The sequence below is a fragment of the Ambystoma mexicanum genome, chromosome 12 (genome assembly GCF_040938575.1).
Source record: "Ambystoma mexicanum isolate Mex_15411 chromosome 12, UKY_AmexF1_1, whole genome shotgun sequence".
In the NCBI taxonomy this organism is placed as follows: Eukaryota; Metazoa; Chordata; class Amphibia; order Caudata; family Ambystomatidae; genus Ambystoma; species Ambystoma mexicanum.
This window is the reverse complement of record NC_090936.1, coordinates 801,229,204-801,247,622: the sequence shown is the minus strand read 5'-3', so window position 1 is coordinate 801,247,622 and position 18,419 is coordinate 801,229,204. Positions and strand designations below refer to the sequence as shown.

Here is an 18,419-nt window from a genome sequence, read left to right as displayed (position 1 = left end):
GTTGATCATCATCTTTACACACGCAAAATGCTTCAAATAGATATGAAATGACTATCTGCACTTGTGCAGATGTATTATATGGTCTTGTTAACCCTACTCCATTAGGTACTCACCCCTGAGTGAGGATAGTATCCCACAGACTGTTGGTCTCCAGCCTATTACTTTACTCCAGAGCTAGAGAATGTGCTGCTCTCATCCGTTCCAGCCAGCATAGTCAATGGTGAGGATCCGTGGAAGTTAGAGGCTGAGTATGAGTCATGTGTGGGCAATCGGGCACTCACCTACAAGGGACCCTTAAATTCTACCATTAGGTTCATGTTTCAGGCAGCTGCCCAAATTATTGGACCTTATGGTACATCACCACTTCCTCATGCTTGGTCTTACATTACAGCCTTTCCAAATTGGATAGTATGAGCGGTCAGCAACCCTAGGAACTAGTATAGGGTTTAGCTCTGGCCCACCAGCTTAAGCGTATTATTGTAGCCCAGGAAATGAAAGAATCGATTCAATTTCTGCATAGACGTACTATTTCACACTCATCCTAAGGTTCTCTCTACCCCTTCCTCAATGTTTAGGTCCTCCTACTTCTCACCATCGCTCCCTTCTCCTTACACATCCCTTCTCTCCAATGTTAGTTTCCAATCTCTGAAGTAGAGAGGAGGGGTGTCCTCTAGGTAAGGCACTCTCTCTGAATCATATTCCTTCTCCCGTTCTTCTACAAACAGGTATTTCTGCTCCCTTTTATCCTTTCTTGCCTCTTTGAAGTTTCACCTTCTCTGTGTCTTTTGATCACACCACTTGTTTTTGCCTGTTCCTTTCTTTAATTTCCAATGGTTACTTTGCTCATCCTCCCTATGTTCCACCTCCACCTGCATATCTCTCTATCTTTCTTTTTATGTGTTTCGCCACCCCCATTCACAAAACATATTCTTCTTTTGCTCCTTCCTGGCCCCCTTCCTCTGCTCTGCCAACTTTCAATTCAGCTGATGCTTTCTCCACTCCTTCCTCCATCCCTTCCTCTGCTATTGTCCTTGGTGCTACCTCTCCTCTCATTCTGCACAATGAAAACACATCTGCTAACCCCTACTTACCCAATCACGTGTGCTCACCTGTTATACCCTAGCAGGGTGTAGCATTTGCCTTGTGGTTGTAGGATGTGCAATAGTTGCATGTAGGCCATGATTGGGCTTCGCAAATGGTTTAGGCTGGGGTGGACTACAATTTCCCCAGATGTACTACATGTGCAATGGACCACCCCAGGGTTCCATGCATCAATGCTAGAAAATGGCTATCCACCAGCATTAGGGTGCACATCCGTCCTAGCCACCTGATTTCAAGATGGTGCCACTGGTGTTTGCTGCTGGCGTGTTCCTACAGTACAAAGACTGTTTCTTCCCAAATGACAACTGTCCCCTGTAGTATGAGGGTGGCTGTTCTTGTGGGGGTTTCTAGGAAGTACACTTCTAAATGTGTTCCTCTCTAACAAATGGCACTCAATGCTCCCACAGAGCTTGCAGAGCCACAAAGCCATGGGCCTGTGAGCAGGCATTCCGTTACTTATCCAACTTCGCTTTTCCAGATTCAGGTTATGCTCATTGAGCCTCAATGGTGATCTTGGAGCATTGCAGGGGGGCTGAACTGCTTACCATGGTGGGGTCCTGGGGAAGGTGGGAGATACCTGGAACAATAAGCTAGGGATGAGATAGCGCCGTTGGGGCCGCTCTATAAACAGCCTCCAGTACCTGCATCACAGATCATGAGGTGGTCCATGTAATGTGATGTAATGTCCGTGATGCAGTATTTTGTACATGTATAATGTTTACATAGTTGGGATGACATTTCCAGCACTTTATTTCATGTATACAAGTGTGTAGTATTATGATCAGGTACTACTTTTATCCATTGATGTGGTTTGCTATATATGTTTTATAATACATTAAATTGATATGATTTAATGACAACACTCTATTGTCACTGTTATTTGCACCGTGCACATCCTTAAGGATTGATGTCTAAAATTGAGATATAGGTGTCTATGATCTCACCATGCATGGACATAAATGACTGTCATTTACTAAATATTTGTTCTCACTGTATTTTCAATACTAACTCCTACACACAGATCTCCCAATACTAGTCACATGTGTAGCAACCTACATCTCGCATGATCTTCACAATTCTTGTGGAGCCCTAGTAGCCCTAAATGGGATTAATTTCCATGAGTATGATGATGGCACTCAGCTGTATCTTAAAATGTCTCTATCTGGCAATAGTTGTTGCCTGAAAGCCAGGGGAAATGAATTTTGGGATCAATATGCATTATATATCTTGATTTAACCTGTCTAATTCTGAAATTTAAAAATTGTAATATAGTAAGCACTTAATTACATGTGCCTGTTGTGCAGAGGGTGGAAATATGGAAATACAGTTGAGATATTAGTTAATATTGAATATCTTACTGGAAATTTCCTGAAATACAAATCCTTGTACAAATCCCAATTCTTCCAGAGTGAGGAAAACGCACCAGGTGGCAACGGAAGCCTGATGAAAGAAAGATAAAACATATTAAGCAATATACTGCATAACCATTGCAGAGAACAAAGAAAGAAATATATTTAGAGTCTACGTGCACATAATCACTATACATGTAACCGACTAACCTGCTGTCACTCTTTATCCAAAACACTTAATGAACAGATATTATTGCAGGCTGTGCTATTTCCAAGTCTTATGATTATTTCCTGGACTTTCTTCTACATTACCTTTGAAAGCACTTTTGATTAGTGATTTCTTGGATGTCTTACCGTTACACAAGGGTACTCAAGACCTTCCTATCTGAGGGTTAACATTTTACAAAACGCACATTTTTATGGGCACAGCCAGGTGTGTGGGACTTTCCTGGAAGTCAGATGGTAATCATGCTAAATACGAGGGATTGCATAATACTGAAGTTTGAGTAGAAGAGCAGACATGCATATATATATATGGGTGGAGCCTTCTTGTCAACTCATTATGTGTTCAAATCAAAACATTGAGCCCACAACATTCTACCATTCTACGTATGCGATCCAGAATGTCAGAGTTGTGGATTGGGAATGGAAGACAGTGTTGGTGAAGCAGAGATGTCACACACTTCCCCCATAATGTAGAAAATGGTAAAGGCAAATAGTGGTACGTTAATTATACTGAGATAAGAAACAACTGTAAGGTAAATAAAATAAGAAACACTAGCAATCGAATACATATAAATGGTTTCACAAATTAAAGGGACAGAGTATTACTTTTAATTTCTGCAAACTGTACCTTGGTTTTGGTCGTCACACAGTTGAAATGGATCAACACAAAAACCATACAAAAATTAGTGTTTAATAACAAGGTCAATTACCACCATGTACAAATTTGGAGAAAAAAAACAAACTGGTAGATTTTAAAATACTAAACTAATGTTGCTAGAATGATTAGTCAACAGGATGTGGATAACACTTCAGGAAAGCTTGGCAAATGAAAATGCCTCTTGAGCAAGTAATGAGTGTTCAAACAAAGGTTCTGCAGTTTACAGTAAGTTCTGGGCCAGCGTCTCACTCATATTAGCACAACAAGTGTTCTTAGAATCCTGGGCGTAAAGGAGTTGTTGCACCCCTCTTCTAGCGTATGAGTCTCTTGAGAAGACTCAGCTACTGAATCCATAGGTGGCGTTGCGACTGGTGGGCCTTCCTACAGTGATCAAAGCCACAAAGCTGCCCTAGAGTTTTGACAAGCTTCTCACTTTGCCTTCTCTCCCAGGGTTATATATTTTCCTGGCTCATGCTCCAGTATGTGACTTCTTATCAGCGTCTTGCTTAAAGATGCATTTCTCAAACCCTCATAGGTGTATCCATTTGTAGCTGAGGTTTACCACTGTCTCCTCATTGGAACTGTGTCTCTCAATTAGTATATCATCTCCAGCCTCTTTGACAATGTTGTACATCCTCTCCACACTTTCCCTATCTCCAATACCTCTTTGATGTTCCAATCATCCACCTGTCTGCTTCCCTCTATTATCTTGTCCTTCCTAAATCCAATGTTTCTCTGTTGCTTTACCTGTTTCATCAACTCTTCGACCAACTCTTTATGTCTTTCCTCTATCTTCTTTTTCTTTCTTTTCTACCTCTCATCAGTGCTCTGACACTCTACCGGTCTACTCGCCTTCCCGCCTTCTTCACTCCCTTTAGAACCTTCTTCACCCTTTCAGCACCCCTTATGCATCAGTCAGGCTTCTCCAATGCCCTCTTATCTCTCCCACTTTTTTCAGCTCTTTGGGCCCCACTACTCTTCTTGCTCTTGGAAATTACCCCTCCCCTTACCGGGACCTTGTTGGTTCACTTTTTTTCTCCAGTTTGCCTTTTCAATATTATGTAGTTCAACACACCCCTACTCAATGCTTTTCTCGACCTCCTCCACAGCAACCTTCTCATTAGACTTCATTTGTACACCCTCCAAATGTTCCTCCTCACCCTGTGGTCCCTTCTCTCAATCCTCTGGATAACATTGCACCCAAACTTCTGGGCCTTTATTTCCCCACCCACCTACCTCACATGTCTATCATCTACCAGATTCCTGGACTCCCCTTGTAACCTCATGTATCCTTCTTACTCCAGCCTTCTTGATCCCTATTCCAACCTCCGGTCTCCTGTGCTCTCCAGATTCCAGGGGCTCGCCTCCAGTCTCCTGTATGCAGCTGTTGTTCTAGCTCCTGATCCTACTGTTTGACTCTCACAAGCTCTTCCTAACTCCACCATTTTCTGGCACACTCCTTGCTTTTATAGATCCTTACCCCCAGCTTCCACCCACTCTCTTTGTTTAAATGGAAATTGGTGTGTTAGCTGGGATGGTATATCAGCCTTGGGGAGCATCTCTCTGCCTACTACAGCTTAGGCTGGTCTCTTCAGTCTGCTGGTGAATGATTTGGCTTGTCATCCCAACCATGTAGGTTGGCTTTCAGTTTTTAGTTGGGACATGTGCCATCAAGCCACACATGTTGGTTGATCCTCTCTGTTGGTTACAACACAACCCTTCCCTTAGGGTGGAGTCCATTACACTTTCTGCTAGCCTTCCTGTTCTCATGTTGCTGGGGTTCTGTGTTGCATCACAGCATTTCCATTTTGGTGCCCCCCCATTGCCGGCATCTCTATGAGGGACATGCTCTTGGTTACTAGGCAACACAACCCAGCAACATGAGACCATGCCCACCTGCCTCGTTTGCACTCACTTGCCGCTGTAGAAACCCTGTCTTCAGGCGAAGCCGCAGCGAAGTGAGGCAAAGAAGAATGTAGCTGTCTGAGGTGACTCCGTGGGCAAAGGCCATGCAGGCATGTCGCTCTCCACCTGCTTGCTCCTCCTAGTACCTCGGACGACATCACGTTCTGCGGCCTGGCCTACTATCAAGGTACTGCTTATTATATTCATCATGACCATTGCCATACAAAATTGTTCTACGCCCTCTAACTCTCAACCAGGTGGCCACACTTCCATTCAGACATCAAATCTCACCTACCCTCAAATTTCTAACATTTCTACTGTTATTGACCTTGGTCTACTAAATACAAGGTCTCTCTGCAACAAGACCTCTGCAGTTCTGGACTTATTTCTACGCTCACACCTCCACTTTCTCTGTTGCACTGAAACATGGATTCTTTCATACAATTCTACCATCTCTGCATCACTTACTTCCTCTCTGTCATCTTTTTTTCATGTTTCCCCGAGCCGCTGGATGCGGTGGTAGGATTGTCTTTCTGTTTCGTCCTAACTGCACATCTGTTCCTTTTTCTTTACCCGACTACTCATCATTCGAATATATTTATAAATCATTTACTATCCCTCTTGCTATTTCTTTTCTGATTATCTATCGCCACCCCACCCCATTGGGGTCATTCTGCAAGGACACTGACCATCTCCTCAGTCACATCTCACCCACTCCCACTCCCACTCCTCTGGCTTTGCTTGGAGACTTTAATCTCCATCTTTCCTCTATTCATACAACAGCTCCCTTCCTCTCTATACGAGACTCATTTACTTTCCTCACTTCCTACTCCTTCTACACATACTTCTGGTTCTACCCTTGATCTGATCTTTGTTTCATCGTTTACTGCATCCTCTGTCTCAGCTCTCCCTATCTACTTCTCAGACCATTCTCTACTCTCTGTTTCTCTCTTCCCTCTTGTTTCCTCGACCATCCTCCCCCTTCTCCAAATACTTTTTTCCAGACATGATCTACGCAACTTTAACTCATCACTGTTCTATGATACTTGCTTAAACTCACTTCCCTCTCTCACTCATTTCTCCACTCTCTCTGAGGACAAAACTAAGGCCACCCTTTCATCTTCTCTTGTTTCTAGTCTAGGCCAACTCTATCCTATTTCCTCCTTTCACCCCACTCGCTAACCTGCCCAACTTTGGCTTTCTCCACATCTCGCATCTATGTGCAGACTTCTCTGCTGCCTTGAAAGGCGCTGGCGCAAAGAACATTCTTTGGATAATCAATCTACCTACCTTTATTACCATACCCTTTATGACAATTGCCTCAAATCTACTAACAGGAAATCCACACATCCTCGCCGTATTTTTCAAACTTTGACTCGCCTTCTCTCTCCTCCTACACGCATTCCTTCCTTTATATAATGCCTAACTGCTTTGGATCTTGCTAACTTCTTCTCTTCTAAAGTACACTCTACGTCAGGATATTTTATCATCTCCTTCATTTAACCCTTCTTCCTTATCCTTCCAAGTATCCTCTACTACTGTCTCCAACTTCACTCCTGTATCTGACTCTGACGTAGCGCTTCTTTTGGCTAAAACTCACCCTACTGCTGCCCCCAGTGATCCTCTTCCCTCATTACTCATTCCTAAAGCCTATCCACTTCTGGTATCTTTTCTCACCCCCTTCTTCAATATCTGCCTCGCTAATTCAACTGTTCCATCGGCCTTTAAACATGCAACCATCATACATATACTTAATAAACCTACCTTCTCTTGCCTCTAATTTTCATCCTTTTTCTCTCCTCCCCTTCCTATCTAAGCTTTTCAAACGTATTGTCTATTCACAAATGTCATCTTTTGTTTCTGACCCATCTCCTCTCCCCCTCCACTCAGTCCGGTTTCCATTCCAGTCACTCCACTGAAACCGCCTTGACCTCTGTACTCAACTCTCTTCTTACAGCTTGCTACTCAAAGCACTCTTCTGTTCTTATTCTTCTTGACCTCTCTGCTGCTTTCAACACGGTGGACCACTCTCTGCTTCATGACTCTTTCCTCATTCGGTTTTCATGGTATGGTGTCTTTCTTCTTATCCATCTAATCGAACGTTCGCCGTATCCTGAGGCGGCAATATCTCGCCTCCTCTCCCTCTATATCACAGAGTCCCACAAGTGTCTGTTTTTGGTCCTTTCCTTTTCTTTTTTCTTTATACACCTCCTTCCTTGCCCCTGTTATCTCTTCCTTCTTCGGAGTGTCACATCACTTCTATGCGGATGACACTCGGCTCTTTCTCTCTTTCTCATCCTTCACACCTGATATGCATCTCACTCTTTCATCCTGTCTTACTGGTATTAAGTCATGGATGACTTCTCATTTTCTCTATATACTCCCGAAAGACTGAAGTTCTTTTCTTTCCTGCTAATTTTCTTCTCCGCCTCCTTCTATCCTCTTTCCTCCCTCAAATCTGTTAATTTCTCCTACTGCCCGCAATCTCGGTCTTCACCTTGACTCTAATCTCACCTTCACCCGTCATAGCTCACTCACCTCACACACCTCACTTTTCATGCCACTAAGCTCCTGGTTTCTTCACTAGTCTTTTCTTGACTTTTCTACTGCTCTGTTCTACTTTTTGGTCTTCCTTGCTCTCGCCCCTCTTAAATCAATCTATCATTCTTCCATTTGCTCACTTTGTTTACTTTCCGATCGTGACTCAATCCCCTCTTCTCTTGACTCTCTTGGATGGCTTTCTTTTAATTCTCAGCTCAAATTCAACTTCCTCTGTTTAGTATTCAAATCTATTTATGGCCTTGCCCCTGACTATCATTCTATTCTCCTCCTAGGGCTCTCCGCTCTGACGGACTCTTCCTACTTACTGTTCCTCATGCCCCTCCTGCACAATCTTTCTTTCGATCTTTCCAAACTCCTTCCTCGTTCTCTCAGTTTTATAACCTCCTATTTTCTGTTTCACTCCTCCTTAAACAGTCACTTACATCAGTCAACTGTCTGTTTGATTCTGGCTGATCTTGAACACAATTGCCTATGCTGATTTTATAGTACTGTTGATTGTTCTTTGTGAAGCGCTTTGGTAAAAAGCGCTATATAAAATATAATAAAATAAAAATACAAATGAATGGCTGGCTGTTGCTTACATTTTAGACCATAGTTTGTGTCCCTTTCTTTCACGCAATAAATGTATATGGGATTCCAGCCCCCGAAGGTACCATACCAACAAGGTTAGGCAAGAGACCATATCACATGGTCGTCCATATCTGACATTCTTGAGTATTCTGAGGCTCCTGATATGTACATGTGCATATATCCATGCTGTATTCCTCACTCACTGGATTATTGACCAAGGTTGATTTTCTGATAAAGCAGTCCATACCATGACCCATATTCAGTATACTATTGTTTTCTGCCTCACCTTTCCCTAGACTTTCATGTCAATATAATTGCTATAGTAGGAGTTGTGTCCTCTCTTGTGAATTGTTCTTCTTGGCATTTACTGTTCCAATGTCAATCTTGCGGAAACCAGGCTGGTTAGTGAAGAAAGAATTGACTTTGTTGGGTGTTTCCCTTCTCCCCATTACAAAGTGCTTCCTGTGGAACTTTTTGGAGCAGTTTTGTACACCACACCAGTGGGTACTTTAATATTTTCTAAAAACCTACATTGCTTTCAAGCTCTAACCCTCCTACCCACTGACATAGCTTTGTCCATTGTTCCACAATGTTGTTACAATTGAACAACCATGACATTAAATAGATTCACTTCCTCACAAATTCCCCATCTGCTCCTTAAGTGTGACAAATACTGCCAATGTTGATATAAAAACAAAGTCAAATACTATACCAAATGTCACTTTGGCTCCCCTAGACCAGGAAGCACCAAAGGACAAATTAATAGCGAGATATCTTGTGTTAAACACAGTACAAAAGGCAAATCCGCTAAAAACACATACAACTTTAAAAGGGACAAAGCATCCAAGTACATCAAGGATTACAATGCAATAATTGCCCTCTTGTGGAATGCATTTATAGACATACAATACATTACCAACAATTCCACTGCAGTTGCAAGATATGGCACAGCCTATCTCACCAAAGCTGAGAAAAAAAAGAGTTAAAAGGCCTCAGGGATGACATATCATCTGACAAAACACTGTCACAAAAATGGTTCCGCTTCGGTATACAAATGCTCTCCCATAGAGAATGCAGATGTTACAAAGCTGCAGACCATTTAACTGGTACACCCTTAGGTGGGAAATCTTAAAACATTGTCTGGCTAAACCTTGGTCCAGCTTCATCACGAAAATGAGTACTAACATCCTACCAAGTGATACAAACAATAGTCACAAATGATCCCAACAGTCAGCACATTTTATAAATCAATTTATTTGTCACATACTAACCAAACAGAAGCACTACTTTGGAAAACATGTGCCTGTATGACATAGCCCAAAACTACTTGCACCAAAGCAATGTCACGCCAAATGAGACAACTAGCAAATATTCAGTCACAACTTCTGAAGGAAGCCTAATAAGACTTACCAAGCCCAGTCTAATTAATTATGTAAAGTTACAATTTACATCTCCACAACATAGAGAACGTTATTACATAGCCATCCTGCATATTTTTAAAACTTGAAGAAAAGAAAAATAATTATTAGGTGACATGACTCATTTGAAGCTGCATTCAATGCAAATGAAAGCAGTGTAACAAATGTCAATTTCCAACAATACAAACAAATGTTGGACAATGAACACCAACAAGAGGAAGACATTGAAGCTCTACTAGATAAAGAGACTCTTGAAGGCAGTCAACCTTCTCTTACCAGGTCATGCCTGGTAAGTGGTTCTAAAAGTGGTTCAGGAAACCAAGAACCACTTGCAGAACCACTCATTCTAAATGAAGCAGACATAGCCATGAGTGAGGTAGAAAGTACCATCTACCAATCAAAACAATCTGAAGAATACTTGTCAGTGCTCAAATCACAGCTAGATGATAAGCAACTCACCATTCATCTAGAAGTCACTGAAGAAATTGAAGATGGTTTTAAACATGAAACTAAAACTTGTAGCTTTAAAAAAGATAAACCTCTTCTCCTGTAGGTAAGTGGTGAAGCTGGTTCTGGCAAAACTTTCTTAATTTAAATAATCAGCACATTTCTACAAGACTTAACAAACAGCAACCTTTCAGATGTTGTAACAGCCCCAACAGGTCTAGTTGCCTACAGCGTAGGACGTGTAACTTTACACTGACTACTGCTCCTCCCAGAAGAACACCAAAACAAATTAGAATACTACAAATTATCAGCAGAAGCAGCTACTGAAGCACAAAGAATTCTGAAACAAATTAAAGTGCTACTGATAGATGAAGTAAGCACGGTTCCAACCTCATGTTGCTTTAATTCTTCTCAGAATGCAAGAAGTCCTAAAAACCAACCACGAAGAACTGTTTGGAGGAAAACATGTTGACACCAGTAAAATGTCAACCTATTTTCAAAACTTTAGGACACAAACAATGACATAACACACTCAGCAGTATTGGAAATGTAAACCTCTGGCAACATTTCCGTCTGCAGATCTCACCTATGCTAACATTTTAAAAAGCATTAGAACTGGTCTGCTTACTAAATATGCAAAATTCATCTTAAAAACTAGACTAATCCATGAGCTATATGGGGAAAACACATCTACCCCTGATGTCACAGAACAATTAACACAACAAAATATAAAATATATGTCCTTAATGCCGACACTTGCAAGCTGTAGTCAATTCAATGATAAAATGTTGAAAAAAGAAATGCAACCCATAATCCATATCAGCTCCCCAGACAAACTAGAAGTGCACAGCATGACACTCCCTATGTTTGAACAAGCAACAGCATGACTAAATAGCTTAGAAAAATATATCTCCAAAACAGCTGGATTAGAAAAAGTATTAACTCTGTCTAAACTGCAGGGTAACTCTAAATTGTAACCTTGACGTAGAACAAGGTTTAGTCAATGGAGCAATTGGTAAAGTTGTTGGCTTCCACATGACAACATTCAGTTTGTCAACATCCATTTTGACAAACTTGGAGAAGTTAAAAAAATAGGCTGCACAATAGCACATTGCCTTCTTTTCAAAGACATGTATGTACGCCGAGAACAATTCTCTATCTCTTGCATATGCTGTCACTATTCACAAATTACAAGGTCTAAACCGAGATCACACATTCATTGACATTAGTAGCACAGTCTTCAAAGAAGGTATGAGTTACATATCACGTTCACATCTCCGTACACTCAATGGTGTATTACTAGTTAACTTTGATGCAACCACAGTCAACGCTGACATTCCTTGCATCCTAGAATAGAACAAGCTACATGCACCGCCCATCTAGATATGTACCCTGTACCTACAAAAGAAACTGTATAAAGAAAACTAGTACAAATGGAACCTATAAAAGATCTCACAGCAATACTGCTGAAAGAACAAAGAACAACTATTACTCCATCAAATAAAACAACCACAAAACTCTCTAATCCAACAACAACTGAATGTCCATCAGGAGACAAAGACACAAATGCCTCTTCTCAACAAACAAATGCAAGTCCATCAAAGCATACAGAGACACAACTCTCGGGTCAGTTTGAATTCAGCAACACAACTGGAGTAAATTGCTATGCAAATGTCACATTCAATCTTCTCTTCCAAGAGTTTAGACATCAGCTTAATAACACAATCTCAAGAAAAAGCAAGAAAGAGAAGTAAATAATGTATGTATATCCTTGGCTTTCTGTCTAATCAAGATCCAACTCGTGTAAAAAGCCAATAGTGGCTATTCTTACAGACATTTGTTTGGCACCAAAAACATGCAACCAGAATTCTTCATTTTCTATCGCTCTCAAGAGTTTGAAACAATGTGCAAAAGATTTACAACGTTGCAGATGTACTCCAGAGCAGTATGCAACAATATGCTTCAAGGTTTCAGGGAACACAGCGAGATTGCATTGCAGAACCTACAAACATTCTCATGCGAGGCCAGAAGATGCCGTCTATGTTGTATCTCTCTGGTGGACCACGGGTTTAAACAGAATCACAAAGTCTTGTCTAAATTTGTGAGAAGAATATTTTATATTTTATATTTATATTTTTATATATATTATTAAATGCGATTCCACCATTCTGAGCTTTTTATGCCCAAATTGGGTTGGTTTCCAGTGTTTAGAGAGCTGACATGATTCTATAGTATGAATCTTGTCTCGCTGATATAGCTTCATTTTTGCACGATCAGGATTATTGATTAAAAGGGCAATTGTAATGTCAGCATCAATGAGAATGTTTATGGCCAAGTTCCGCCATCTCTTTGGGAAATGTTGCATGGATTGCAGCAGATATCTGGCTAAAATATAAGAAATGTCCTTATACTGCAAGGAGATTATGCATTTCCTTAGTAACTAACACAATTTCCAGGCAAACATGCTATATAAAGATAGCAAGCCTAGTTTGAAGCGGATCTGGGCAATCGGGACACAATTAAGTAGATTGAGTACCGAACGCCAAAATGTGCCCTCTAATTGATCCAAGAATATACAAGGTTTAGGTGTCCGAAATTCTGAACCATAAGTGATAATGGGTACCACTTTCATTGAAAAAAAGGTTAGTATAGGGCTGCATGTAAATTTACCAAATTTGTAAAGAATTACTTTCTACTGGGAAAATAGAGCCTGTAATTTAGAATTTATATCTGCTAGGTAGAGCGAGTCATTCTCACTATTACTAACAATCACACCTAGATATTTATAAACAGAGGTGGAGAGGATATGTTCATAATTTAAAGTCCAGACGAACGGTTCGCGAATTTTACACCTCGTATTGTAACATGCAATAACTTGAGTTTTTGCTGGATTAATGGTCATGGCGTTTTCATGGGCATATGAGGCTAGACCTCTAATATTTGCAATGCCACTTGTATTTTAGAATGAAAAGATTGAAGATGGTAGCTGCAACAATGCACCCTTGCTTCCAATTAGCACCAATTGTTCACAACATTTACTTAAACGGCTTAGACCAGTCGTGTTGGCAAATGCTTGTCTTTCATAGAAATGACACAAATAATCCTGACAGCACTTACAGTGTCGCAGGTACAAGGCAAGATTTGGACTACTGTAAGGAATGGTAAAATTCACCATAAACACTGAAGGCACGCTCACAAATGCTTTTTGCCAGAAGAAATACAACCCGCTAGTAAGAAAAGAGCAAGAGATTCTTGCAAGGATAACAAGTTTTAATCACATCAAAAAATAAGTATGTCAGCAAAGAGCTCTGCTGCTCAAGAACATTCTGCTGAAAAATGGTACAAGCCGAATGTTATAATGAAGAACATCATTGTGATGCTGGAAATGCATTAGAGGGAACAGGCCTCCATGTCCTTGTCCTGTACTCTGTTATCATGTGTTCTCTGTGTTGTTTTCTGCACTGCACAGGAGTCCAGTTGGGACTCCTGGCAGTGCAGCTCCTCCTCTTTTTTTTGTGGTGAACAGAGACACTTGGAATACCCTTATGGAACCCATGGGTGGGGGTACAACCCTGTACCACAAGTGTATGTTTTTGGGCACATGTATGTTGCCCAAAGAGCAGGGTATTGGCCGGTAGCAGCTTCATGCTGATATGACAGGAGCTCGGAGTATCCTCCATTTTGGGATACCCAGGCCCTGCCATAGGAATCATTGGATTCCTGATAGCAGGCAAGATGGCCCCTTTGACCTCTTGGCTTCTATTGTCTGTTATCTTGTTTTTCCAAAGTCCTGGGAAGCCCTGACCCTTTCCCTTCCCCTGACTGGCTGTTGGGTGAAAGAACCATATATGGTATTGTTGGTAAGTCCAGGACAGACTGGCTGGGGCCTTCCCAGTCACTGTATGTTGTGGGTACAAACATGGGGTGGGATCTGTGTGAATAGAATGTATGACAAATATACATTCTATGTTATGGATGTCTGGTTTCTGTGTGTGTGGCACAACGAATAAGACAGCCCTGCCTGAAACAGATATGAATGCAGTGTGGTGTGATCAAAGGCTCGGTGCATGTCCCAATCCACTTTCCTTGTTATGAGTGTCTGGGTGGAGGTGAATGGCCTGAATGCCAGTGAGCCTGATTGGCTGCCTGCCTACATCAACACCCTTCTGTGTGATTGGCTGACTGAGCCTGACTTAGCCAGGGTATATGAGGGACAAATGTGTATATCTGGGGACCTCTCACCAATTTGTTCAGAAGCTGAAGTCAAAACTTGAAGCTGTTCTTGAAGCCCAGCTGGAAGAAGAAGATTGCTGCTGCATTTCCTTGGATCTAATCTGAAAGCTGTCGAGTCTGTTGTGGGCTGATCCAAAAGAGGTCCTGGCTAGGAGACCTCTCGCCGAGCTACGAGGGACCATAATGCAAAACCTGCTGTTCTTCTTTGAGGCAACCTGGAAGCCAGTTCTGTGAATCTGACGTCCTTAGAAGGGGTCCGCCGAGAATCCTGAAGAGAGCGCCTAGACATCAAGGATCATCTAAGTCCATTGGTGTCGACTGGGAGGTTTAGAAGATTTCCGTGACCAGTGGAAGCCAGCCAAATAGTGTCACCTAGAAGCGGGGACACCTTCATGCTGTGCTGCTCAATGCCAGGAGCCCAAAAGATCTAAATTGTCTAAGAACCTTTGAACAAGGGTTCCCTTGTCATCACCATCAACCACTTTGTTGCACTAGAGAAAGTTGAAGTTGCTGGCTACCGAGGAAAGTCCCCCCACCACCAGAAGCTAAAAAAGACTGATGGAGTGAAGACCTTAGATCCAGCCTGTGGTCGAGTCCCAATCGCCAAAGCTATCCCAAGGTACATGCTGCAGCACCGACAGACCAGAAGATGCCGACTATGATCCCAGACATCCAATGCCTGCTGCCAGGTTTGCATCTAACATCGCCAAAGGTCTTTCAAGTCCGCCGAGTCTTACTTGTTTCACCACTTTGCATCAAGGTCTACTGCATGCATGTCCTTCCCAGGACTTCCACCATCGAGAAACTGATTGTCTAAGAGCATTGCAAAGATCGAAGCTGCTGTATCGTCACCAGTGTTCCACTTTTCCTCAAGGTACTCGATGCCCAGTGGCTCCTGCTTGAAAGGGAGTACACCCTCGAAGGATCCTGTTGACGAACCATCAAAGAAACTCTTCCACTTCAGGTACATCGGGGTGGTTGATCTTTTTAACCAAGAATCAAGGCTTATTGAGCATTTGTGGACTGGCTCTAAAGACAGCATTCTGCCATTGTTTAACCTTAATCTGCCTTTCTTCCTTATTTTCAATGCTGATACACCTTACTAAATGATTTGTACGTTCTATTATAACTGCCAACAGTTGATGCATTTTAAAGGAATCTAAAGTCTGTGTGGTACCACATAGAATTGTATAGATTTGTCATAATAGTATTACCAGAGTACAAAGTGTGTTATTGAATTGTGTATATATCTGGGAACCTTATTTTTATACAAAGAACTGTGTTAGCACATAACATAGTGTGTGGACATTCCTTTGTGGGGGCTTGGGGACTCACTGTACTTAGGAACCAGCCTGCATCACCTCCTGAGAGCTAAAGCCTTGGTTGCTCGTCCTAGCTACCATATAGAGAACCTTGGATGGGTGCTCAGTGTCTCTACCCCACCATATAGGGGGCAAGAATACAGATACCCCCCTTCAGTCTTTACAATCATCATCACTGATGCACACATATACAGTACGAAACCTGCAGCCTGGATGGCACCAGGCTGCTAGTGGTGCCATCCCCGTCCGTCATCCTTCTTTCACGTGGGGTCTGCTGGGCTCATCTCCAGGGAACCAAGGTTGAGTTTGAAATTAGTTACTATGCAAGAGAAGGCTACTCTGTCATTATGGTGTGCACCTGGGAGGCTCTGGGACTGGCACAAGGGGGGATATGCTGACCCATACATTCCTCAATCATTCAGTTATTGCACTCTCTGCAACAAAGGCTTCCACCCTCGCTTTGGACTATAATTTATAAGTTTGTCACTATGAAATAAGTTGAAATGGTTGTGTTATTTTAGATCTTTTATGACCATTGGGTTCATGGTTGGTGGTCTGGGTTCACATACTATCGCGGAATTCAGGGGTCTTGGACTGGGACAGTTGTGGGTGTCATAACTCATGGTGGGCTGGGTGGGAGTTGGAGGTCTGCTTTCAGCCTGCTGTGATAAACGTTCACTGTGAGCCTCCTGGTACTGTCTTGCGGCCTGCAGGGCACATTCCTTCACGGGATAACATGTATTAGCAACAGTCATTGAACAAACTAAAGTTTCTATGGGAGCTAGCAACGTGGGTCTATCTATCATCAGCGCTTAGGCCTATTTAGGTTTCTACATTGGGTCTGTTTATCATGCAGCCATTCAGGGCTGAATGTTTCTAACGTAGCTATAAAAATGGTGCTTACTTATATGTGCGCACTAAGTCTACTCATCTATATTTCTCCCTGGAACATCGAAGTGTAGTTATGGGATTTGCCTCAATTTAAAGTGCCTAAGGGGGTGGGAGATGTTAATTTCCTTCCCAACAACACACAGGAAGATCCAAAAGAATTCCTAATGTACTTATTAGAAGTACTACAAACCAGAAACATCCCTATAAATGAAATCGTCCAGATTTCATGCATGTGGAAACATACATGCAATCTCTGCAACCATGTTTCACAACAGCACATATCTAATAAATGATGTGTGTATGTATCCATACCAAACTGTGAATCCATTCCATTTCACCATTTATGCCCTTTTTGCAATTCAGACAATCGTTCCAGCATACAAATAAACTCACATAGCCAATATGCCATACTAATGCTTCTAAGGTAAAATGCAGATGGTAACATAAATAGCTGTAAACTCACTAGCTACACACACAGCCAAGTATCTCCTGGCAAGGAAACCTTCACAACAGTAGGCGTAATATACCACACTGGTGTCACAACTACTTCAGGCCACTATACTGTTTATGTCAAGAAAGGAAGTGGTTGGTTTGAATGTAACAACACTTCGTTACTCCAAAACATGGGTTGCCAGCAAATCTAACAAAAAACTATTTAATATTCCTTCAACCCAAATTTACTCACTAGACTATAGTACAATACAAAGTTAGAATACGCCAATGGGTATTTAACTACATCTATAATACCGGTCTTTGTTTTACAGTTCAAATCAGGCCATCACAGTCATTGTTACTACAAAATGCCGAATGTACTACTTATGAGGGTCACAAAAGTAACTCTGTATGTACAATTGTATACAATTAAAGGTTTTAAACTATCTTGCTTAACAAATTGTACTGTTTTTTCACAGAAAAAGAAGCAGAGATTGAAGCTTTATTACCATATACTACTAAGTAACAATACCCACTATCTTCACACAGAAACAAATTGAGATTCCATGACCACTATCCTCAATTCTGTTACAATCATAAATACCATATATACTTCAATTATATCAGTCCACCATATTACAAATACTATATATTCCCCCTACAGTACCAATAATGACTATACACATTTAACTATGGCCAAGCACAATAGCCAGATTCTTGGGGGCATGGCCTATGGCCATGCCCCCAAGAATGTGGTTACTGGCCATGACCACCACTATAGTGAAGTGGGAGAATGGAAGACCAGGCTCCCGTCCTTCGCCTCTCGCGCATGGCCTAGAGGGTCACGACCCAAACACCCGCCACGAGAAGAGTTTGTCCATTTGCCAGACGACCAGATACCCTGGTACAGGAACATACGGATGTGTCCATCTGCCTGCCCAGCAGCCCGCACTGGCCATGCCGACACCTGCGGCACGGATCAACTAGACTAAAATCTACACGTCGTTAGAGATGCCATGACGACCTAGACAACGGGAAGCATATCTGTACAAATGTACACACTGGACATTCCCACACCAACCTACACGAAGAATATACTCAGTGCTATGACGTAGGCGACAGGCATATTCACGGACGTGCATCTTTATTATTTTTACATAGGCTTTCAGAATGCAGAAACGCAAGACGCGTCATGAACTCTTCTACTAGCTTGCTCACGCTTCTCTTGAAACCAGTTACCGCCATGAGAAGTATAATGAAGACAATACTGGTCATGAAATTATATGCTCCTATAACCTAAAGCACC

At 41.9% G+C, this 18,419-nt stretch overlaps 1 protein-coding gene across 1 annotated transcript in view; it reads right to left on the bottom strand.

Annotated features, from left to right (window-relative positions):
* Window positions 1-18,419, bottom strand: part of ACSS3 (acyl-CoA synthetase short chain family member 3) — a 1,135,158-nt gene that overhangs the window by 62,168 nt on the left and 1,054,571 nt on the right. Inside the window, exon 12 of the mRNA XM_069629310.1 lies at window positions 2,460-2,541. Coding sequence (XP_069485411.1) covers window positions 2,460-2,541 — 82 coding nt within the window. The remainder of the gene's footprint in view (window positions 1-2,459; window positions 2,542-18,419) is intronic.